This window comes from Furipterus horrens, unplaced genomic scaffold (genome assembly GCF_987537825.1).
Source record: "Furipterus horrens unplaced genomic scaffold, mFurHor1.1.pri manual_scaffold_5, whole genome shotgun sequence".
Lineage (NCBI taxonomy): Eukaryota > Metazoa > Chordata > Mammalia > Chiroptera > Furipteridae > Furipterus > Furipterus horrens.
In genome coordinates, this window is record NW_028327175.1 from 23,342,504 (window position 1) to 23,366,652 (window position 24,149).

Sequence of the window (24,149 nt, forward strand, 5' to 3'; positions counted from 1 at the left end):
TCAGTAAATGTCTCTATTTTCCATATTAAATGGCTGGATATCTCTGGACAGACCTCGTATTATACAGGGATTGCCGACTGTGGCTTGAACTCATTCATTTACGTTTTGTCTGTTACAATAGTGGAGTTGAGTAGTTCTGACAGATATTTGCTATCTGTCTATATACGGAAAAGGTTTCCAACCTGTTTTAATATGTAAAACATCCCATCAAAAATGTGCTTTTAGGGATTTCGTGGTATTCAGGTGAGTAGATTGAAGTCATCTTTGATTTCACCATGTCCCTGTTCCACACATTTGGTCCATCAGCTCGGCTCCATGTCCAGAATGTGTCCTAGACCCCTCACTCTATAATCCCCTTGTACCTGGGCTGGACCTCACCCCCAATGGTCCCCATGCCTTCTGTGGACCCTGAAGTGCTGGCTTCCACACACCAGCCAGTGCTATTTAGATGACTTCGCTTCCACTTGGCATGCAGTATGGGCTTGACACAGGGAACTGCGAATGGATGACAATGGCCGTCATTTCCATGGCCATGGTCCAGGAAAGGCTTTTGGCCACCTTGTATATATAGGCTTCCTAAACGTAATTTAAAGTGTCCAATTTCCTATTCATGCTCATTGCAACCACTGTGAAATCACTGTTTAAAAATTTAGCTATATCGATATATTGTCTATAAAACATATCTTAGTTGCATAACATTAGCTTTAAAATGCTGCTTTTCTTATTCTCCCTTCATGTCAGTTTTATTGAAACTGACTCAGTTAGCAAGTTTCAAATAAACAGTACAGTATTGTTAACTATAGTCACCACGCTCTACATTACATTCCTAGGCCTTACTTATAACTGGTTGTAGTTTTTGACCACTTTTACCCAATTCCTCACCTCCCAACCCCACCTCTGGCAACTACCAATCTGTTCCTTGGTGTTTATCGCATGACCACTTACTATATTACTGTTGGAAGAAAGTTTTGAAAAGCTTATTTATAATAACACTTAGTCCCTTCAGTTATGAGGTCACACCCCCACAAATGTGAAATCTGGGATAAATGTGTTCAATTATACTATTATTGTTATTAATGTTATTAATATATAATATAATATTACGTTATAATAATATACCACTTCGATCAGGGAACCTCTATGACACCTAAAAGCTTCCCAGACGAGCATTGACTGATGTCATTTCAGCCATTCTTCCTCCCCCAGTATTTTCTTTTCTAAATAAAGAAATTGAATGGACAGCCCAGGTATATGACAGATTTCGTAGGATTGCAAAAGCAAAGCAAAACATGTTTTCATTAAAATTTTTTTCTTTGATTGATTCTAGAGAGGGGGGAAGGGCAGGGGAAAGAGAAGGAGACAAACATTGATTGGTTTGCCTTTTGCATGCTCCCCGACGGGGGATTGAACCTAGAACCCAGGCAGCTGCCCTAACCTTGAATCGAGCCCACGACCTTTTAGTTTGTAGGACGATGCCCAACCAAATGAACCACACTGGCCAGGGTGCAAAGCATGTTTTTAGAGACGAGCAGTAAAGGGACAGTTCTTGCCCCCATGGACTCTGTGAAGCATCGCGAGATCCCCCTTTGGGAAGGAACCCTGACCAATCCACCCAGGAACCCAGAGTCTGCTCTTTCTCAGTCTCATGGCTTTGCCTAAAGGGCTGCCATGTTCATTTGAGGGAGCACAGGCCCCAGAGAGGCACCTCCAAGTCTGCTGAAGCCTGTTTCTCAGGCTGAAGTCCCCATGAGGATCTTTACTTTGCCTTTAAGGTCTATAATTCAGTGTTACTGGGAAGCCTTTAGAAACAGCTGTTTCTCATTGCTGGTGACACTCCCTGTTCATCTCCTCACGTGAAAACAGCTGCACTTTCATGGGGGGAGAAGAGGACCCCTTCATACTGGAAGACATATCTGAACACAGTGTCCCCCCTTGCACATCCACCCACAGATAGTGTGGAAACACATGATACCATGTGTCCCTTGCTCTTCACTTATATTTAGGACTGAGGTGATGTTTAAATTTTAACTGGGCTCCGAAGCTGGATCAGGAGGAGTCTTAAATAGGTCATTCAATGCCCGTCGCGGTTTTCAGTACAACTTATAATTTTATTGTCTAATTAAAAAGTATAAAGTCAGGTTTGACATAAACAATGCACATTGGTTGTAAATCAGCAGACTGAGAGCAGCGTCCAGTGGTGTGACTCCGCTGTGAAAGCCGATGATGAAGTGTGTGTATGGCATTGCCATGGTTTGATGCTAAAAGTGGGTACAAGTTAAGAAGCCAAGACTTGTTTCCATTTTTAAATTGCAGACTTCCTCTAGTACTCAAAATAGGAAAGAAACATGAAAGGCAAGGACAAAGAGCACACGTGGAAAGGAAATTTGAACTTGGTTTCAATCCAAATATTTTTACCAGAAGGAGGGGAAAAAAGGCAGGCTATCATGGCTTTCAGAGGAACACACTGGTGGCAGTTCAGGTGTGCACACGGCTCACCTCCAAGGACCCAACTCACAGCATCGGAGACACCACGGAGGAGCATGTACAGTGCCCTGTCCTTGGAGATGGGCACACGCCTGTGGAGCACAGGCCTGTGTTCCCCTGTGTCAGACCACCTCCTCCAATTTCTGGGTTCAGACCTGGTGTTGTCTGTTGGCTGGTGCTGATGTAGGGTGTGAGGGGTGAGAGATAGATAGTCTTAGAGAAGACTGGGTACACCATGGTTAACAAAGAGCCCAGCTGGAGAGTGTCGACTGGCCAGGGTGGGACAGGTTGAGTGGAGCAGTGTCAACGGCTTAGAGGAGGCGTCACTGGTGAGGTCAGCATGGGCAGAGACGAGCTTGTGGCTGGAAAAATTTGAGCAACAAATTCAATTACATAGCACTGGGTTATAGTCCAAACTCTTAAGTCCTTATGAGTCCACTTAAGTCCTTACTGATATAAATGAATGAATAAATAAGTAAATGAGGGAGGGAGGGAGGAGAGGCAAATCTTTGTCACAGAAGAATTATGAATACTGTCTGTGGCTACTCCCCCCTTCAGAGGGTGGAGCTGTGTCCATATGCGCCACCTCCCTGACCCCTTGATGTGGTTGGACTTACGCTTGTTTTCAAAGATCAGAGTATGGAAAGGGAGAAATAATGACTTTGAAGTGGAGGAAGCTGGCAAATGCTGCTTTAGTCCAAATGTTCAACCTAACATGACCAGCAAGAAGTCATGTGGATATCATGAACACCCTGACATGATGTGACAAGAAGGATCCTTCAGTCCTGTGGTCTTCTTCCTCCAAACCCATAACCTCAGTCTGCTCCTGAGAAAAACAAAACAAATTCAAACTGAGGGACTTGCTGCCAAATACCCGATATCTACAAAATGCTCCTCAAAACTGTCAAGGTCATGAAACCAAGAAAGGACTGAGCAACTCTTAAGACCACAATAGACTAAGGAGATATGGTGACTGATTGCAGTGTGGTGCCCTGCATGGGAGGCTAGAAGAGGAAGAGGAAGTTAGTGAAAAAAAAAAACAAAACAGTGAAACACCAAGACTGGAGTTCAGTCCATACCATCATACCAATGCTGGTTTTAAGTTTTCACAAATGTATGGTGGTAATGCGAGATGCTAACTCAGAGGAAACTGGAGGCGGGGTATATGGGAGTCCCTGTGCTACCTTTGTAACGGTTCTATAAATCTAAAATTATTCCAAAACAAAAAGTTTATGAAAATAAAGCAAGTTTTCTCTGGCTGGTGTGGCTCAGTGTATTGAGCACCAGCCTGCGAACTGAAAGAGGCCAGTTCGATTCCTGGTCAGGGCACATGCCTGTGTTTTGGGCCAGGTCCCCAGGTGGGGGTGTGCGAGAAGCAACTGATTGATGTCTGTCTCACATATTGATGTTTCTCATCCTCTCTTTCCCTGCCCCTCTCTCTAAAAATAAAATCTTAAAAAATGTATAACAAGTTTGTTATGCTTATAGGAGAGAGGTACTGGATGCTGGAGGAACCCCCCTCACAAGGAATTATTGTGGAGACAGGAAATTGGGGATTCACCCCCATCAGAGTCTCACCCCCCCAGGTTCTCTTCTAAGGTTCATGAGCTGGATTTGTTTCATTCTGTTTTTAAAGCCATTGTTTTTTGCTGTTCATCGAAGGGGTTTTACCCTGATGGGAATGAAGTCACTTATGAGACACCTTCAGGTTGCTATTAGTGTATTATTTGAAGCCCTGAGGTAGTCCGAAGGAGATACACCATGTTTCTGAGAAGCCAGATTTATTATCAGACAGACAGACAGTGGTTGAGACAAACAAGGAGTCCCAACCCATTAGGTTATTGGATGGATCTACCCTTCTGCAAGGAACAGTGGTAGGGTCTCTTAAGTCAAGGCCCTCTTCTGCCCCCACTTCTAAAGATCAGCAGATGCCCAGCTTTTCTTGTAGCAAATGCTTCTACAGGGGCTGCTTCCTCTTCAAAAATGCCTAGAGGCTATAAGTTATTAGCCTGGGAGCACATTTCATCAAACACCGTTCCCCAGAGGAGAGGTTCTTTAAGGGTCTGAGGATATTTCTCATCCCCACCCAAGGTTGGGTCAGCAGGTGGAGCTCAGCAAGCCAAGGCCACAATGGGGTCACACGGTGTGAAGGAAAAGGCCACCCAACCCATAACCTCAAAATGAACATGGAAATAATGATTAACTATTGAAGGCCTGTTCAGGTGGACAGTCTCCATTTCACTCTGGCTTCTTCACAATATACTGGGTCAAAGTATAGCCAAGAAGCAATTTATTAGGTGCTATTTAGGAATGAAAAGTAATTTTTAACACTGACCTAAGCCACATATGAAAAGGCAGATCAACATACGACAGAAGTATTGCGTAATCCATAATTAAACTGAAGGTTACCATTGTCCGTCCTCTGTCTTGCGTTGCACTTTTAAGCTCAAGAGATAAGATTTGTCTTGAATTGTGTGCTACTCTTATTCAGTCACTAGGCTGTTTCTAGGATTTGTGGTTGTAGAAAATTTCCATTTCCTTGTGTTTGCTAAAAGCAGAGAAGTCTGCCAGACTTCTTATTCTCCCATGGCTATTTGTTCTAAATTTCTTGGAACCAAAGATTCTCTGTCAAGGACCTTTACCACTGAAATACACGTAGAGTCTTAGAAGAGAGCTTTACATAAGAAAGCAAACAAGATTATTCAGAAAGGTGTGTTCTGTGGAGGGAAGCTTGAACCAATGGTAATGTCTGGTTCCCTAGGGAATTTGATTTCTATCAGTGTCTATGCTTCTGCTGGAGTTTTATAGGAGATTTTTGGGGAGGAGAGGGGGTTGAGAGGAAGAAGAGAAAGAAATTGGCTTGGTACAGAAGGGTATCGACTTTGTGTTAAGGAGAGAAGGAATGAGGAAGTAAGTAGGGACAAAACCAGTCACAAGTGACTACAGGGCCTTGGGGTGGGGGTTCAATAGCAAGAGTTTGTAGGAACCATGTTTAGTGCAATGAACTGGGCCTCAGTAAAGAAGCCAGCGACATGCCTCATGAAGTCTGAGCTCCTGCCTCATTTCACATAGTCCTTCCTTATACAGTTGCTAAATGGCCCCTTTTTCCTCTCCATGTTTCCTGAGGCTACTCCTGGTCTCTGAATGTCACTTCCTGCTCTTCTCTGTTGCTGTTACCCACCCTTCTTGCTGTGAACCCGCTGGATGAGTGGGCAGATGGGTTATTTGTGGTGTTCGCACCATGCTTCATGGATTCAAATGGGCATTAACTTCTAAATACCACAATTTTAAATGTCCCAACATATAATGAACTTTTATTAAGAGACATATATTTGATCAGAAAGTTAGGACATCAAACAGACCCCCCCCCCCCCCCCCCCAGAGATTGGCATGACAGGTTTCGCTGGCACAGGGTACAACTCGGAGGTGACGGAGCCTTGCACGATGCTTCTTGGCAGCCTCTCTCCCACCTGGCTCCTCTCCATGCCTTTACCACTTTTCCCCTCCTGTCATTGTCCAACTCTTGTCCCATATTGCTGTCCCTCCACTCCTGGACTTTTCACCTCCATCACGCTGGCTAGCTTCTGCAGGATCCCTTGGGCTGCACTCTGTTCTGCCCAGACCACACTTACAAAACAGCTTCACTTCAACAGCTCTTTTGGGGAGGTGGGGCGTAGGTGTAGCATGAACTGGACGGGAAAGGTGTGGGAGGCCCGCAGTGGCCAAACTGGGTAGTCTGTGGCAAAGATTTGGTTCTAGTTGGTGATCCTCACCAGTACCATAATAAAGTATGTGACAATCAAGACATGGCAATCTAGGACGTATTAACAAAATAGAAGTTCTGACAAATAGCAGAAAGAAAATGGTGATATATTGGGTTACCCTATAATTTGTGACCCAAACAGGTACACTGATGAGAATGTATGGCCAGGAGAAGAGGTGCAACTGGGGAGAGTCCTAGGCTGGGAAATAGGGTGACTACAGAGATCCAGAAAAAGGAAGAAGAAGGTTGACCAGAAAGCTGAGGGACAGGAGGACTTGCAGAGGCTCTGTGTGTTGGTTTTAGAGTGCCAGCTATTTTTGGATGAAAAGAAATTTGAGGAAAACGTTCCATGTGTAAAGCCTTGAAAAGGTAGAAAGATAAAATGGGTAACTGAGTCGTGTCTGTTCTAATTATCATGAGAAGAAACTGTGAAAAAAGGTTCCCACTTCCTCTTCTTGGCTGTTCGGATGATCTGGGTCACAGTTTTCCAACAGTACCAAGGACCCAATTCAGGGGCTGCCTTTGTGGGGGTGTGAGGCCACGTTTCAGTGCTCTGCCCCCATTAAAACCAAGTAACTCTTTTTGATTATTGGCATAACATAGAATTTTTGGGGGGTGAAGCTTTTATTGCTTTGAAGGCCATCAATCTAGGACAAGTCTCAGTAGGATTCCACCAACTAGAAGGAAGAGAGAGGGGACCATGTCTTAGTAGTGTGGCATGTCATGATAATTCATTAGACCTGTTATTACCAAATGCATCATTCACACCATATACATATACAGTCATTTGATCCTTTGATTTTTTTTTTTTTTTTAATCTAAGGGGGGAAAAAAGATGTCCCTATTCACTTTGTTCCAGAAATATACTGACTTTGATACTAGTTCCATACCCTTCTTCTACTTTTGTAAAGTGGATAATATATAGTCTAAATTTTCGTGGGAAACAGATTCTGTATTGGCAACACTGGAAGTCACTGGTGGGCTTTGAAAAGGTAGGGCAAAGAATTCTTAGACTGTGGACGCAATGGATCGGGAAGGACTTGCTCTGGTTTCCTTTCTCTCATTCTTTCAGCCAGCGCGTATCCCCAACAGAACAGCCAACTCCCCAAAGTCACGACTCCTGCTGGTCTGGCTTGAGGGGGAAAGTAGGAATCCTGGTACCCCTGAAGGCCTTGTTTCCCAGGTGAAAGAGCAGGCATGTTTTTTCTGTAGTGACAGGAAGCCACAGAAGTTTCCTCTTCCATTTAAAAGTAAGCTTTTATTTTTGTATTTTAAGAACAATTTTTTTTTTCATATTATAAAAGCCATTTTTGTTTGTTGCTCAAAAACAGAAAATACAGTGAGGCAAAAAGAATAAAATGGAAAATATTCATTATTTTTTTAAGCCAGAGAAGAAAGCCACAGTTAACAGGCTAAGTCCTTTATAAAGCTCTTCCTTTCTCTTCTCTCCCTCCCCTCCCTACCTCTCCTCCTCCCCTCTTTCTTCTCCTCATTTTCCTTTCTTCATATATATCTTTCCAGATATTTTCATCAATATATAAATGTATGTTTATATGACCATAGACCACTGGTTATGACCTTGGGCTGCAAAGGATAGAAGACAGAGGTTAGTAACTGGGAGGTGGTCACTGGTGGGATTTCTGGAAGAAATATTTGTGGATATGTTTGTGGACTGAGGGGAGACAGCCAGTAGAATCCTAGAGGGTCCTGAACTGGCAAGAAGAAGGTGGGATCATTGGGAGTACAAACTGGAAGAGAGAGGAGGGGAGCGCCTTGAAGAGGTTACTTATGGGGTCTTGTTCTTGTCTTCAGAGGGTGGAGGGAAGGGACTCTAGCGGTGGTTTTAGGCGGCGCAAAGTGGAGGCCGAGCCATTGAGGGAGTAAATGTTCAGAGCTCCTCTCAGTGCTGTCAGGTTGACTGCCATTTTGTAATCTCTGCCCTTTTCTCTTCTGATAGAAGCCTTGCTGGAAATGTTTTTGAAACAATTGGCAATTAACACAATTAACAACTGTGTTACTCAGTTCTCATAGTAACTTTGGTTTTATGTTTAATTTAGACCAATTTTGGCAAAGAAGTAGTGAATTGAAGGTAGAGCTGCATAGGCCAACAGGAATATAATGCAGGCTACATATGATATATAATTTAAAGTTTCTAGTAGCCGCATCTTAAAAAGTGAAAACCAAAGGAAATTGGTTTTAATAGTATATTTTATTTAACCAGTATACCCAAAATATCATTTCAACATGTAGTCAATATAAAAATTAGTAATAAGGTACTTTATATACTTTTTTTCCTATTGCATCTTAAAAATCTGGAGCAGCTGCATTTCACCTGCTCAGTGGCCACATGCAGCTGGTGGCTGCCATGTGGGACCGTGTGGCTCTTGGGGGGGGGGGGGTTCACACAGTTTGTAGCACTGAGTGCAAATATGAGATATAAAAATGTCTCTTCTTAGAACGTGACAGAGACTCTCTGGGCAAACTCAAGGCAGGCTCCTCTGAGTTCTTTTTCAACCTTGGGTGTGTCCTCAAGAACCCATTTTAGCAAGAATCCTGTTGATAGGATTTTGAAAGTGTATGAATATAAGAAACTTACTCTATGGAAGTGTCTGGCCACATGAGTTTCTGCCAGGGTGTGTGGGCTGTCTCTCTGGCTGGAGGAGTGGAAAGAGCACTCAGTCCTGGAGGCAGATCCGGGCTCCGTCACCAGCAGGTCTCCTAAACTTTGTGGGGCCCCCCGTTTCAGCGTCTGTGGCCCTCAGGATGTCTCCCTGTCTGCATTCTTCAGGATGCCCAGTGGATTTCAGGTCAGCAGTGATGAGGGAATCCCTGGTACCCCAATCTCCTGCTGTGTCAGTCTGTTATCTGTGCTCTGTGTGCTTTCCCTTTTTGTCCTTGTGAATTTCAGTAATTAACACAAATATACCTAAAGGAGAATTCATGGTGCAAGTAATTTATTTTCTTTTATTTTTTATAATATTTATCAGGGTGACATTGGTTAATAAGATTATGTAGGTTTCAAGTGTACAATTCTATGATACATCCTCTGTATACTGCATTGTGTGCCCACCACCCAAAGTCAAATCATCTTCTGTCACCGTAGATTTGGCCTCGCTTACTCTTTACTTCCCCGGCCCCTTTCCCTGTGGTAACCACCACACCGTTGTCTGTGCCTATGAGAGTTTGTTTTTCTTGTTTGAAGCAAGTAATTTAAAGATGCATGAAGGAATGCTCAAAGGAAGTATTTCAGTACATATTTCATGGTAGTTAGTGGGCAGTTCATCTATTACAGCACTGATCAGTTAGCTGCCCTTTAAAAGCGAGAGAGAGATTCCAGTGATGTATTCAGTTCTGTCGAAGCCAGCAGCCAAGTTCAGCAACAGCTACACTCTAGATAGTCAAGAAATAGTAAAAATAGGAGCTTAGGAGAACAAAAGGTAAAATTAATGGGAAAGAATTGTCAGAACTGAGAGTCAGATCAGGGAATTTGCATTTTTTGTTGATAAGAGTAAATAAAAGTGCAGCAATATTTTCACTGATAACATTTTCAGTGTTTCAACTTCTCAGTTCTTTAAACCTGGAATTTCTAACAACACAGCACGTTGTTTCAGTTCTGAGAGGCTCCTGCACAACCTGATCTTCAGAGCTCTGCTCCTGACTATTTTCTTTCAAGGTCAAGAGTGTTTGAGTTATGTGTTCGAGTATTTGCATGGACTTAACCTTAGACTTTGAGGTTGAATATTTTAGATCTCGTATAAAATGTTAAAGAAATGTCTCCAGTTGTGACATGCATGTATCACAAAAATAGCTAATACTATTAAAAGAAAGCAGATTATGTTGTTTCAACTTTTTGATTGTTTAATGCTCTGTAAATCACTTTGACACACATAAATGTAAAATATACATTGGCTATAGATATATTGCTGGGATTAGCTATATGACAATGGAGTACAGGCATTTTAAAAAAGAAAGGTATAGAGTTTCTTAATAATTAGATCTTGCTTACTACCTTAGTTAATGTTACCAATCAAGAGAACAAAATGGTTTCAAGGTTTTATGCAAAGTTTTTAGGATATATTCCTAAAGGTATTTCAGTAATATTTCTCTAGCCTTTTTTTCCCTTTAAATGAAAAAGGAGCTATACTTCCTATTTTTAAATTGAAACGTGTTTTAAATTGACATATAACATTGTTAGTTTTAGGTTTACGACATAATAATTCAATATTTGCAAGTATTATGAAATGATCACCACAATAAGTTCTAGTTAACATCTGTCACCACAGTTAAATTTTTTTCTTGTGATGAGAACTTTTAAGATCTACTCTTAGCAACTTCCAAATATACAATACAATATTGTTAACCGAGGTCACTATTTCCATGACTTTTATTTTATAACATGAAATGTGTACCTTCTGACCACCTAGGTCAGAAGGCTTTTCTCCTAGCCTTTTGATAAAAGCAGACTTGAAGTGATTTTTGTCCTGCTATTAGAAGTTGCAGCCAGTGAAGGTACCTAGTGATTGATGACTTCTGCATAGTGATGAGCCAAGCTATAAAAACATCTCAGGCTGAGCCCAGCCATGCACCAACGTCAGGCTGCCCCCTGAGGACTGAGGGATGTCCTGCAGGAGAAACCATGCTGCCCAAAGGAACACAGGGGCTCATATTTGTATGCAAACTTAATTTGGAGTTGAGAAATTTTTGTGACCCAAGGAAAGATTTTCATACAAAACAGTATCCCTCCAGACACAATAATTTATTGGCTTTTTTTTTTTTTTTTTTTTGAGTGAGAGCTCTTCTGCTGAGTGGCTGAGTGTTCTCAGAACAAACAAACCTCTCAGCTCTGGCACGTCCAGCCCATTTTGCTCTCTGCCCTCCAGCTCCCTCCAGTGAGCTAGAGATCCAATAGCCCAGGCCGAAGTTCCAACCTCCCTGTGGCCACGCGCCTACCCTTCGGTGGGGTGGCCGATCATGCCAGGAAAGAAAAGAAAAGAGAAAGGGTAGGCAGGCCTAGGCGACGTCCTCCCAATAAAGGTTAATCGCTGGTGGTGACAGCTTCTCACACGACTGGACAGAAAATGCTGGGCAGCTGGGCCGTGCTTGCTCCCAGCTGCCTGTCACGGTACTGGGAGTAAGAGGTGACCTATTTATTTTTAGAAGGGCGCAGTCATAATAACTTGGCTCTTAGCTTCATTCAAGGCAGGCAGGCCTTTGGGAGTTTGTAAACACCTACTTTCTGAGTAAGGGAGGAGTGCTTTTTTTTTCCAAAAAGGAGAAACTTGACTACTGGGGTATTTTCCTCCTGATAGTCATCGTTGGAGTGGAGAAGAAAGCCCTGTGAGCGGCACAGACGTGCAGTGGTCTCCTCCACAGTTTTAGTATTTTTAAAGGGCAGAGATGCCTGAAGGTGAGGACTTGGGACCAGACAAAAGGTAATTACAATATACACTTGCTTCTTTCTGAGTCCTTTTCATTTGCTAGGTAGCTTTTATTTGCTAGTTATCTTTTAAAAAATATTGACTAGTTTAAATGAAAATTTTAAAAAATTAGAATGCAATTCCTTAAATCCAAGAAACTGATTTTCTTTCTTTTTTTTCTTTTTTTTTTTTTTTTTGTCATGGAGACATAAAATTAACTTAAAATACACTTAGAAGCATATGCAAATAAATGTTTTTCTTTAATGAGGAAATGATGGTGTGGAGTTTTAAAAAGTATTTCTCCCTGCACAATGTAAAGTCTACTTGAAATTTTTGCTATTTGATTTTTAACTTAAATGATAGTTGTTGGAAACCTAAGCCAGTGAACATTTTGTGAAGTATTTGCATTTTAAAGACTTGTTGAACATTTCTAAAGGTTAACTATTAGATCAATCTACCCATTTTGATATTACAACACTTCTTTTAAACCACAGTTCTTATCTTTGAAAATGTGGTCAGTGTAAGCCCTTTTGCAGAACATTAATTCTATCGGTTTTCTATTAATGTCTCGCTCTAAGAAGAGGGGACAGAGAAGGGAAAGGTTATAGGCGATTATTCCTACTGATCCGAGCATAACCTGTGCCCATACTGAAGGTCTCCATTTCTAGCTCCACTGCTGTATTTACAAAGTTTGTATGAATTGGTTTCATTGGAATTGGAAATAGGGTCATGGAAATTAAGAAATGAAGAAGTCGAAAGAAAACCAGACAGAAACAAACTCACAGATACAGAGAACAAACTGATGGCTACCAGACGGGAGGGGGTTTGCGGGGCTGGGTGAACAAGGCGAAGGGCTTAAGAAGTGCAGATTGGCGATGACAAAAGAGTCATGGGATGTAAAGTACAGCGTGGGGGATGTAGTCGGTAATGTTGTGGTGGCTGTGTATGGTGCCAGGTAGTGCTGGACTTGTTGGGACGATCACTTCGTAAGTTATAGAAATGTCTGACCACTATGTTGTATTCCTGCAGCTTATATAATATTGAACTGTGATTGAAAAAAAATTGTTTTAAGTTGTTAAAAAAGGAAAAGGGACTATTGACAATTTTATAGTCAAAGAAGGTGAGAACTGGTAGCTCTCTAGGAACAGGAGTGCCAGATATATTTTTGTTGTTGTTCTTTTCTTTAAGATAAGCAGCACTTTTCAGTCACGGTTATACGATGTGCTGGTGTGTGTGTGTCAGCTATAATGAGTTGTAATCGTGTCCTTAAAAGCTACTTCTCTCTTCAGTTTTCCAGTCTTTATTTTCTTTTAAATTTCTTCCCAATAACATCAAAGGGGGGCACTAAGTTGACAAATGAATAATGAAACAGTTTTCTATATAAAAATGAGGCATTAAATCAAGTACTTGAAGAGAGCATTTACAAAAGTGTCTAGATTTAGGACATGGACTAAGTAGTTAAGACATTTTCAGAGAAATTTAAAGTCAGTCTTGGTTTTGAGATGATGGGGTTGATCTACTTGTATTGTAAGCATCACCCCTACCGATGACATTTTAATGTTCCCTAAATCAGGACTTTCTCTTTTTCTCTCAGCATCCTGGCATTCCCACCAGCTCCCTGCTAGATGTTTGCATAGAACAGGCATTTTGAATAAATACTTGTTGAATGAGATGTGTTTATAGACCGTTTTAATACTTGCAGTGAATATCTAGGGGGCCTGATCATTTCAGAGACTGAAGGGAGAGATTTGGCAGAAATGTAATAATCGTCACAATTAAAGGATAATTATAAATGTTTTGAACTACCAGTTTGTGATGGACACTAAACGTAAGATTGTTCTCTAAGAATGTTTTACTGGTTACAAAGGACAAATGGACAAGAAGGAGAAGGTATATATCTAAGAATAAGTATTATTACTAAGGACTGGTGATGTGCTTGCTGAAAATGGGAAACTCCCTCTCACTCCTTTGAAGTAATGCAGCCCTGCTCTCCCCTTTAATTATGATGCTGTAACAGCCCACTGCTAACAGTTTGTGGTTTCCTATACAATAAACTTTGCTTTGCTTTATAGGTTGGTTTCTTTTCTGATCTGTACAGAAAGTTAGAAAGGGCACTCTGGATGGGGTGAACGTTTCGGGCTAGGCTAGAAATAAAATATTACACTCGAGAGGGAATTTTGCTCTTGTTGAATTTGAGATTAAATGCCACCGGACGACTCCTTTGAGGCCACATCTAAAGGAGAACTAACTATTATGAGTGGCCGGCCTGCTGACAGCACTTGGTGGTGGGGCTGCGGCTGTCTCACATGCAGACTTCTTCATGTTACCTCAGCCCCTTTTGGAATTTGGTGACCTGAGTTGCTCTGTAACTGGCAGTGAGCTACATCTGAACGTGGTGTTTTAAACCGGTGGAAAGCAAACGATAGGACACTTGGTTGATGTGTTGGGGTGTGCACTGTAGGCCCCCATGCCCGACGGCCTTGGGCAGTTGTGGTCGGTGGCTCTGAGGTCGCATTTTGTACTCACTGGGTGCACAGACGTGACCACGACTGCCCGGGACGGCATGGAGCCAGAGGAGAGACCCTCTTCCTCGCTGTTTATCTTGTTGCCCGTAATAAACACTCTGGTAATGACCTCCAGAGACTCGGTCTGGGTTTCGAGGTCAGGAGGTGAGGGGAGAGGGTGTGAAAGAGTGCCATTCTGAAGCAGGTTCAGGGGGGCAGAAACCCAAGCAGGAAGCTGACAGAGAAGGGAGAAGATGGGGGCCGTGCCTGGGGAAGCTGGCAGGATCAAGAAATACGAGGATAATTAAACTCCACGGAGAAGCATGGTTCTGCGTGGTCCCTGGTCCCACCTGATTTGGGGCCCCTCGGTGGAGGTAGCCATGCAGGCCCTGGAGGGGTGTGGACCGGTGAAACAGCCCCTATTTCAGCTGTCAGCAAGTAGGGGATGGACCCCAGGCCACAGTGCCTGAGCTCAGCATGTGCCTTATAGAAGCACTTCCCCACGAGGCCGCTGTGTCTGCATATTCGCTCTGTAAGTGTGTATCAGTGTGGCACCGAAGCCCGGTGCTGCGCCACGTGGAGGGGTGGGGGTTAGGCCCCCGCTGTCCCAGAGCATGGAATGCAAGAGACAGACGGCTTAAAAAGTAAGTGAAGAATATTTTGAATAATAAGAGCTAAAAATCATTTAAAATGGTAGTGTGGGAGAAGACCTGGCAGGTGTGTGTATGAAAGCGTAGTTCAGAAGGCCTCTGTGAGGAGGGGAGTGGGGAGGTAATGAATGGTGTGCTGGGGAAGCCCTCATCTTAGCATTCGTTGATTCCTTTTCAGGACACCCCCACGAGGTCCCTGAAAGTGGAGCTGGGCAAGATGTACAAAACGGGTTCTGAAAAGCCGGGGGGCTGTGGGAGGGGGAGGCGTGTGCTCCAGCTCACAGTGACTGTGCGTTGATACGAGGTTGCCCTTTCATTCTAACATTGCTGCATCTTCTTCACGGATACATCCCCGAGGTATATGAGTCATGCAGTTGTGGAAGGTTTATTTTTTTTCCAATGTCCAACACAGCCTTGGAAAATGTCTGCCAGGCATGGAAAATGTTTACCACTTTTGAAATCCTCCTTTGACCCAGCTGGGCTAATATTTGAAATTGATTAAGGACTTCGAGAACAATCCGGTCTGTCCTTGCTGCCGGAGCTTGTTTGTGTGCGCTGTCTTAATCACCCGTTAACAAGCAGCATGCTTCCCAGACCCCGGTGGCTCCCCGAGCCCCTGGTAAAGCTGATGTTTATTTTATAAACACTGATGACTGATTTGTCATCATCCCTAAAATGTGATAAAGGTCTCTTTGGTTTCCAGTACCAAAGGAGGCTGGCTACAGCTGCTGCTGTGTGTGGGACCATGGAAAGGGCTGTCCCTGGCTGCCAACTGAAGCTGTCCCTACAGAGGAAGGGTCATTGTGTGGGCTTTCCTTACTCCCAGAATTTCATCCCTTCAAGGGGCAACTCTGTGTCTACATCTATCCTGTTGTCTTGTTCTTCTCCTTACTGTGTAAATCTGGGTATGGGAGGTGTGGGGGCTCCAGGGCTTGCCTGAGGAGCAAATCTCATACACAGTATTGCTTTCGCACTAAAAGATGTTAAAATGGTTCATTTCAGGAAATAAAAATAGTAGAGGGAAGAATGAATGTAAAGAGGAAAGGATCAACCGTCATCCTAACTGCCTTAACGTAATACTGGGATATTTTGCTTTCAGGTATTTCTTGGATGGGTTTTTTTGGGGGGGGTGGGGATGGGGAGGGCAAAGTTACAATAATTGTATATGACACATATAATTTTGTATGTTGTTTTTTTTTCCCCTCACGAGCATTTCCCAACAGGCTCTCACATTTTGAAGCGTGTTTTTTTAATGCCTGCAAAATATTCTACCTTTTGGATTTTCCCACATACATTATTGCTATATTATTGAAACTTGTCTTGCCATATAAATGAGAGTGAGATGCACCACTTTAATTTCTCTAATTAGGGAATGATTCTATCAAAAGCTGTCAATATGAGCTGCCAGGGTGCTAAGGCCATCTGTGATCTAACCCTTGTGTGTACCCCAATTACAGTCATGACATACGTGGATGGTACTCAGTGTGTGCTATCCATCCGCACTCTCTAGATGGCGGTCTCAACTGGAGTCGATGCAGAATTGCCCAGTGCACTCCTGGCTGGTCTGATCTGAATGGGCTGTGTGCTTTTCATGTTCGGAACAGGGCCATGAGGGGCACCTGTTTGGTTCACGTTATTTTTATCCTTTGTAGGGTTGCTTTAACCTAAAGGAGTGTGGATGTTAGTCCATAAACCTGTGTTATGTGAATTTATGTCTTCTAGCAGGAAGCAAGGATGTCTGCCCAACTAATATAGGAGGAAGTTCAAGTTCAGGATATGTGTGTATCTCTTGTCCAATGGGTTTGTTTTAATTTATGAGCACTGTGAATCTTCTAAATGATCATAGTTCCATCTCTGATGTAGTCATTGGGTGCTAAAATGACAGCTCACCTCTACCAAGTATACGGAGCCCTCTGGAATGCACCTTTGTATGCTCTTCTTCCCCCTGGGCTTATTTTCTTTCCCATCATGTCCTTCAGTGCCATCCCCTTGTAGGGCCACTCCCTCCCCCCATGGCTGTGATTGCTGTGTACTACTGAGGCACCCAGCAGAGAGACCCAGTGCGGGATGATACCCACCCCAGGCTCTGCCTCCAAGCTGTGGACCCTGGGGTTGGGCTGCATCTCCTGGATGAAGGTGCCCTGCTTCTACAAATGCATCATGCAGACCAATGGCCCTGCTCCCTTAGGTGTTTGTTTTATTCCTTGTTTTCCATGTACTTTAATAAGCCACGTACCGGTCTTTATGGACTAGAGAGAGATAAAATAATTACCAAGAGAATAGCTCCTGCCACACACAAATTAAATATAGACCCATATGTGAAGAAACAGAAAATGAAGTCTTCCATTCACCTAGTTTTTAATTTGAGTCTAGCGGACATAAACAATAGAAGGTCAATTACTGTTGCAGGTAGGGTGAAGAAATACAATGACTTGATTTTGTGTTTGGGAAAGCATCAGCTTGCAATGCTGAAAGAAAGGTTGCTTTAAAAATCAGTAGTTTTTTTTCAGCAGACTTCTCTTTCAGCTCAAATATAGTGACTTCACAGTTTGTTTCTGTGGCTGGTTGGCCACGTTGCAGCCTAGTAAGAATGTATAAGAACCAGCCCAAACTCAGAGGAAGGACATTCAGGCAGAAGTGTGTTAAAGCTCTTGTGTGGGTTTCTTTTTGTTTGTTTGTTTTTGTTCTTTCAGCTGTTCTTGTGAAATCACCAGCAAACTCTGAATGAAAAAATAAAAATGACCTCCTGTGGGAGTATTGGCTTCTGGCTCTTTGGCCAGAGTTAATATGACCTCATTCAGTGTCTTCTGTGCATGAGGTGCAGTCAGGCAAAATAGTTTTAACCCTGGTTTGTTCTGACCTGTATTTATTCTAATTTTTCTCTCATTCTGTTCATCCACTCCCTAGAATCCCATTGCTCCACCTCTACCTTCACACCACAAACTGCCTTCTCTCATCCATGGTACCTGCTGTCTGTGAATCCAAGCTGGCAAAGGCAAGAGGCAAACCCTAGATGTTGCAGTTTGTGGCAGTCCATCTAGGTCTGCATGGGCAACAGCAGACCCTCCATATCACCCTGCCCAGGCTCTGTAGCTTCAGCTTCACTGGAGAGGACACTCCAGCGTCATCGCAAGATGTCGATTCAACACGGGAGGAGACAGATACCGTGTCACTCCCGAGTCGGACTGCACAGCCATTCTCGGCGGTGCAGATAGACTCTTAAGAAGCTACACCATCGTCTCTCGAGACGGACGGCTGCCAACGAACGAATCTAGGTCACAAGATGTCCTGAACAGAAGTTGGGAAACAGTGGGAGGGTCCCAGCCGTCCCTGGGCGACACACACAAGTTCAGGTGGTGGTCAGCAGTGTCATTCTTAAAAGGAGGTTCCTGCCAGTCTTCCAGGCCTGGCTACATCCCCCCTCCCCCTCCTCAGATGCAGCTTCATTTTTGTAGGGTTGGCCGGCCCTGGGCGCGATAGTCACCCACTGGGTAAATGTCACTGAGGTCTGTTAAAGATGTTGTTCCGAGGTTTTCCTAGGCTCGGGAGGGATCCAGATTGTGGATTTTTTGTCTTGTGTGGTGGACTGCGGTTGTGAGTGCATCATGTTGGTAGAGGGGTGGAGGAAGGCCCAGAACCCCCAAATCCCTCTCTGTGGTAACTGATCAGCGAAGGCTGCTGTGTTTCAGGGTGGAGACTGTGCTCCAGGGCTGCTCAGACACCCACGTGTGATGTTGCCTAAAGAGGAGTGTCATGCCGTCATTGCCGTCACGATGTGGCCCCTTGCTGCCTGTAAACACAACAAGCAGCTGTGGATGAATTCTACTCTATGACTCAGGAAGCGACATTTCATGGTGGTGTTTTAGTTCAACTATAGACAAGTGCTTTATTTTGAAAAGAAAACAAACCCATTTTTCATCTTGAAATTACACCTGTAGAGATTAAACCTGTAAACTCTGTCTTTAGACAGAGTTTCTGGAGAAACTTGTGATGTGAGTGGCAGAAATCTTTCCTTCCAAAGTAATTAAACTGAACAAGAATTCCAGATAGTCATAATTTCTCAGAGTTGTCAATATCTTGAAGGCTTTCTTTTAGGGGTATGTTTGTTTTGCGAAGGAAGGCTTTGAGATGTAGACTTTGTTATAAAAGGAATACCTACGTAGATTAGTTATAAACCTAGAATGAATTGACTTGCTTGCTGAAACAAGAAGAGATTTGCTCGGTAAACAAAGGTACAACCAGCACTGACGTCAGCGATAAAGGAAGTAGCTGATAATCCCTTTTTTGGGCACAGCAGAGGGGAAAATGGGAAGCTGTTGTGTTCCACAAGGCAAATGGCTTGATGGCTAATGGCTTCATGATCTTGTGCCAGCTCCTATAAACTGGAAATAGTGCCTGGACTTCTGATAAGGAGGAAGGTTCTGGAAAGAATGTTATGACAGATTAGCATGATCTGCCATTCTTGGAGAGGGTGAATGGTTATGTGAGTGAAGCTCCCTGTGCCAAGGAGAGGATGGGGTCGGGGGTGGGGGAAACAGTGGGAGAATAATCTTTATATATTTGATTTGATAAAGTTTTCAGTGATATAAATGGCACCTTGCCCCATCCCCCATTAATTACCAATATTCAGAAGCTTGAGAGGGTAGAAACTTTACATAAGAAAAAATCTGAAGGTTAGTTGCCTCTTTACTAAATCCTGGATAAACTTCTAGAGCAAGGTCTATTTTAAGATCAGAAGGAAACCTTTCTCTTCGTAATACTTTACAAGTCAAATCTGGCATATAACAACTTCACCAGCATTATGACAAGAAATTGTGTGCTTCCGTTTCATTTATTATTAGCAAAAGGACTGTTTTTCCTCCAACAACTGTAAAACAGGCATGGAAGGCTGGTAGGTTGGAGTTGGAAAGACCTGGACAGATCTGATCCTGGTGTTGCCACTTCTTGGCTGCGTCTCCTTTCTCATCTGTAAAATGGGGGCACTTACCCACATTGTCAGATCATAGCAAGGGTGGCAGATTATTGATAAAGCTCCTCATGTAGTTCCCAGCACTTGGTACACACACAATACTTGGGAGGTGTTGTTATAGTAGAATGTCTTTGAGTGGTTCCCAGTCACCTTGCTGGGTTAATCAGTGATCTCTGTCACTGCTGTGTAGCCACATGGCCTAAGCCTATGATACTCTGAACCTAGCAGGCCAGTGCAACCTGGAGTCCGGATCTACCCTGCAGCCTGTTTTTGTAAATAACATTTTATTGGAACACAACTATGCTCTTTCATTTGGGTAGTGTCTCTAGCTGCTGTCCTATTGTAATGGCAGAGTTGAGTACGGAGACTGGATGGTCAACAAAGCCTAAATTATTTTCCATCTGGCCTCTTCAGAAAGTGATTGCCTACCCTGACTCGAGTAGTATAGAACTGCTTCTACCATATGAGTTGTGTGCTTACCAAGTCAGTGTGTTATTCACACATCTCTTTATGCCTATTGTTGTTGCTGTTATAGTTGCATCATTTTCATTATAAATTATGTAAGAGATTCTGCTGTTTATTCCCAAATACCCAGCTTCCCTTTCTTTAGTAATACAGTCTCAACTTTGAGTTAGATGATGGCCACCCATAGTTGACTTACATTTGTAGGCTCTCTTGCAGCTATGGATGACCATGTGACTATGTTCCAGCCAGTGGGAGGTGGGCGGAATGGGTGGAAGCTTTGCATGCAACTCCAGGCCATGACTTTAAGGGAACCGGAATGCCTTCTGGCTCCCTTTTCCCCTCCCTGCTGGCTACGATGTAGCTGGGGTGGCAGGAGCTGAGTAACTGTCGTGGACTATGGGATGCAAGTGTGATGTTGAGGGCATCTGAGCAACAAGAGGGAAAGAGCTGGACCTCCAGCATTACAGAGATCCCATGTAGCTTAGGGCCACTCTGTTCTAGTATACAAGGGAGAAAAATGAAGTGGCCTCATGTTTAAACTACTATCACTTCGACATTTGAAACGACAGGTCAACTTATTTCTTAATACATAATAATTGTTTACCTCTATGAAAACAAGTTGAATGCACTGGAGTCAGTAATGGCAAGTTGGTGATAAATAACGCTTTTTTTAAAAAGTGGACAAAACAACTAAAAAGGTTGGGGGAGGAGTGAGCGTAAGAAGGATCCTTTATGTGGGTTGTTTGACTTATTAAATTCTTCCTTCTCTTTAAATAAACTAGAAAGCAGAGATAATTCATGGGACTTAATTTTATGGAAGTACCCCAGTTTTGGTTCTAGTTGGCAGTTGTATAACTCTCACTGCACAGATACATAAGTTACTGTTTCTCGGATTGAGCTGAATGCCCCAAGAGTGTGCTGCTTGGTTTCTGTTAGACCCCAGTCAGCATTCGGGTTATTGCCCGAGTATAAGAATATTTATACTGATTCCTTGTTAATATGGGTTGGAATTAATGGATAATCTGTACTATCCTCAATAACGGGAGAGGGAAGTTATCTGATACTGAAAACGCAGCTTATAACGGACCATTGTTGGCAATCTATAAGGATACGCAGGCCCTTTTAAATGCCATGAGGAAATCTGAGAAAGGAGGATTTACCTGCTCCCAGGTAATTAGGCCCTGATGCGTAGCAGCCCCCTTTGTTTTTGGTAAATTTTCCTTTACATTCTAACCGCCACCTCTGGAATCTCCAGCTCACGTTCCCAGTGAAATCATAGGTCTTGGCATTGACCGGGCACAGAATTTCTAGTTGTCTATTTCACTGAAAGGGAACAGGTCAGGGGAGGTTGTGGCATCGAGGCCAGCCTCACAGATGATGGTGACAGAGCTGCAGAAGCGGCCAGCAGGACACCTACTTTGCTTTGAAGTCACCAGAGGCCCGGAAAGCAGCAATCCATTGTAAAGGAAAGACGCAATTCCTCCTATGGCTCGGCTCAGAGTTTCTCTCTTATGGGACTGTGAACGTTGACCTAACCTGGGTTTGACATCTTACATTTTTAACATCCTCACAGCCTCAGAAAATGGAAGTACGTACCTGGGTTTTCCTCAGCTGATTAGGAGGTCTGTTTGCTGGAATCTTTTTCGGTTTGAGATCTGATACTTTGCCATTAGTACTTGAAGTGTCCACCAGTAACTACCAAGATTCTCTTTTAAGGGATTTACTAGCTTTAAATATTTCTCTTTCAAATTAATATCAGTTTCTAAATCTACTCTTTATTTGAGAAAGTTAGATGTTGCTTATGTCATTAAAGTGGAGGACTTACTCAGTGTTTTCCTAAATTCAGCTTCTCAAGCAAACATGTGAATAGATAGCTGATTACAAAATCCTTGAGCAGAAGGTTTTGATTATCCTACCCTGGGCTCATGAACCCTCTTATTTGCTGAGATATTTCAAAGGTGTGGGGGCACGATCCAAAAAACAGTCACTATCCAGTCTGGTTCAGCTCCTGATTTGACAGACCCAGAAACCCAGATTTCTCCTGTGGGTTAGTCAGAATCCCGAATGGAGTGACGTCTTTGGTCACAGTGCCGCTGACCTGCATATTGTTACAGTCCTACATTCTTTAGCATAATTTGTTAAAAGAACATTCATTTTATCTGCTCTTACGATTCCAAAGAGTCCATTTATTACAGATTTCACAGAATTGATCCATTCCTCACCTCTCTGGCTACATATTCAAAGTGAACTTAATTTTTTAAGTGAACCTAATCATACTTAGCCCCTGGGGTGTCTGCTGGCTGTGGTATGCACAGGGCTCACTCAGACCCCATGTTGGAAGGGGATAGTTTGGTTAAAGATTATGACAGTTGGAAGGTATAAGGCTTTTGTTTATGACAAGAGAAGCAATGACATATATCTGACTTTAAAACCAATTGCCTTTTATAGAACTCAACATTTATTTTTCCATTTCTTGAAAATGCATTATGGTTAATGAGCTAGGAAAAAAAATATGCACGAAAGATTGAGTTCTGATCAAAATTTGTATAACTCTCAAGCACAGAATGTACTTGAAGATAGCATTTGAAGGATGTATAATATGTATATATGTATATCTGTCTTTTTTTTTTTTTTGCCTCTTTAAGTTTTTTATTTCCTAGCCACATAATCTCTCTGTCTTCCATTGCATGTTTGTTTAAAATAGTCATTATATGGTTTAGTAACAAGTGGATTTCTTTGGCCATCTGGCTCCACTGGTTCCGTTTTGGCTGTGGTTAGTTCCCTAAAGACTCACCTACAGTTGTGAGAACCGCCAGGCAGCTCAGGATAAAATGTTTAGCACCACTTAATTGATCTACTTAGTGGGGTGGAGACAACTGTTAGAATGTCCAGGTCCAGTTAAATGCTATTTCACAGTAGTTTTGCCCTTGTGGTTCTGGATGGTTCTCACCTGGGAAAATTAAGTAACTGAGGTAGGTCCAAGAGCTATTTTATCTCACTGGAAGATCTTACCAAGTCTAGGTCATGCAGCTGAATTATAGAGTACAGGCAAAAAATGAAACAGTAATAAACTGTGTAACAAACAAGAAGGCATTTAAAATTTACTGACTAGCAAATCCTATAAATAATGACCTAGGTGAAGGAAGTAAGGAGTATGGATTTAACATTGTGCCCGAGGGAGGTGGTAGGTATGAACAACACACATCACTTTCCCTGATATCTGATAGAGTGAAGGTGACTTCCTAGAAACGGCTAGGATATTGGAAATGCAGGTCTCCAATAGGTTTGGCAGTTTTCCCACACATGATGCACACGTGAACTCTCAAGGCAGAAAGGAATACCTGCGACTGGTAAAGTGAAGGAGGAGGGCATGGATGGGCGGACAGCTGTCTCACTCGTGTAAGGTTCAGCCTAGGTCATTCAGATCTCATTTATGTTCACTGAATGACATTTCAAAAAGGAATACTAATTTTTAAGAATAAGGTTTTCTGAGCACATTAATAATGTGAATGGAAATGAAATGTTAGAGGAACTCCTTAATTGTTGAAATAAAAATTTTATTTATTTATTTTTAGAGAGCGGGGGAGGGAGGGAGAAAGAAAGGAGAGAACCACCGATGTGTAAGAGAAACACCGATTGGTTGCCCCTCGCCCGCCGCCAACCAGGGACCTGGCCCACAACGCAGGCCTGTACCTTGACCAGGAATCGAACTGGGGTACCTTTTGGTTTGTGGGATGATGCCCAACCCACTGAGCCACACCAGTCAGGGTTGAAAAACTCTTTTAATATGTGTTTTCAAGAACTCTTTTCATCTTCAGATTTAAAACACAGAATGACTATGATCATGGTAATTAGAAATGCACTGAAGGCTGACCCCTTTTTAGTTCATTATTAGGC

General features: G+C 42.9%; 1 protein-coding gene across 3 annotated transcripts in view; it reads left to right on the forward strand.

Moving 5' to 3' along the window:
• RETREG1 (reticulophagy regulator 1) overlaps window positions 1-24,149 on the forward strand; it is a 113,509-nt gene that overhangs the window by 67,304 nt on the left and 22,056 nt on the right. Inside the window, exon 1 of one of the 3 annotated variants that reach the window (XM_090276210.1) lies at window positions 8,955-9,054. The exons of 1 other annotated variant lie outside the window; for it this stretch is intronic. In XM_090276210.1, the coding sequence (XP_090132336.1) occupies window positions 9,011-9,054 (44 nt within the window). In that variant the 5' untranslated portion in view covers window positions 8,955-9,010. Of the gene's footprint in view, window positions 1-8,954; window positions 9,055-11,144; window positions 11,680-24,149 lie in introns of those variants that run through there. One more of the 3 variants, XM_090276211.1, reaches the window with a different exon arrangement.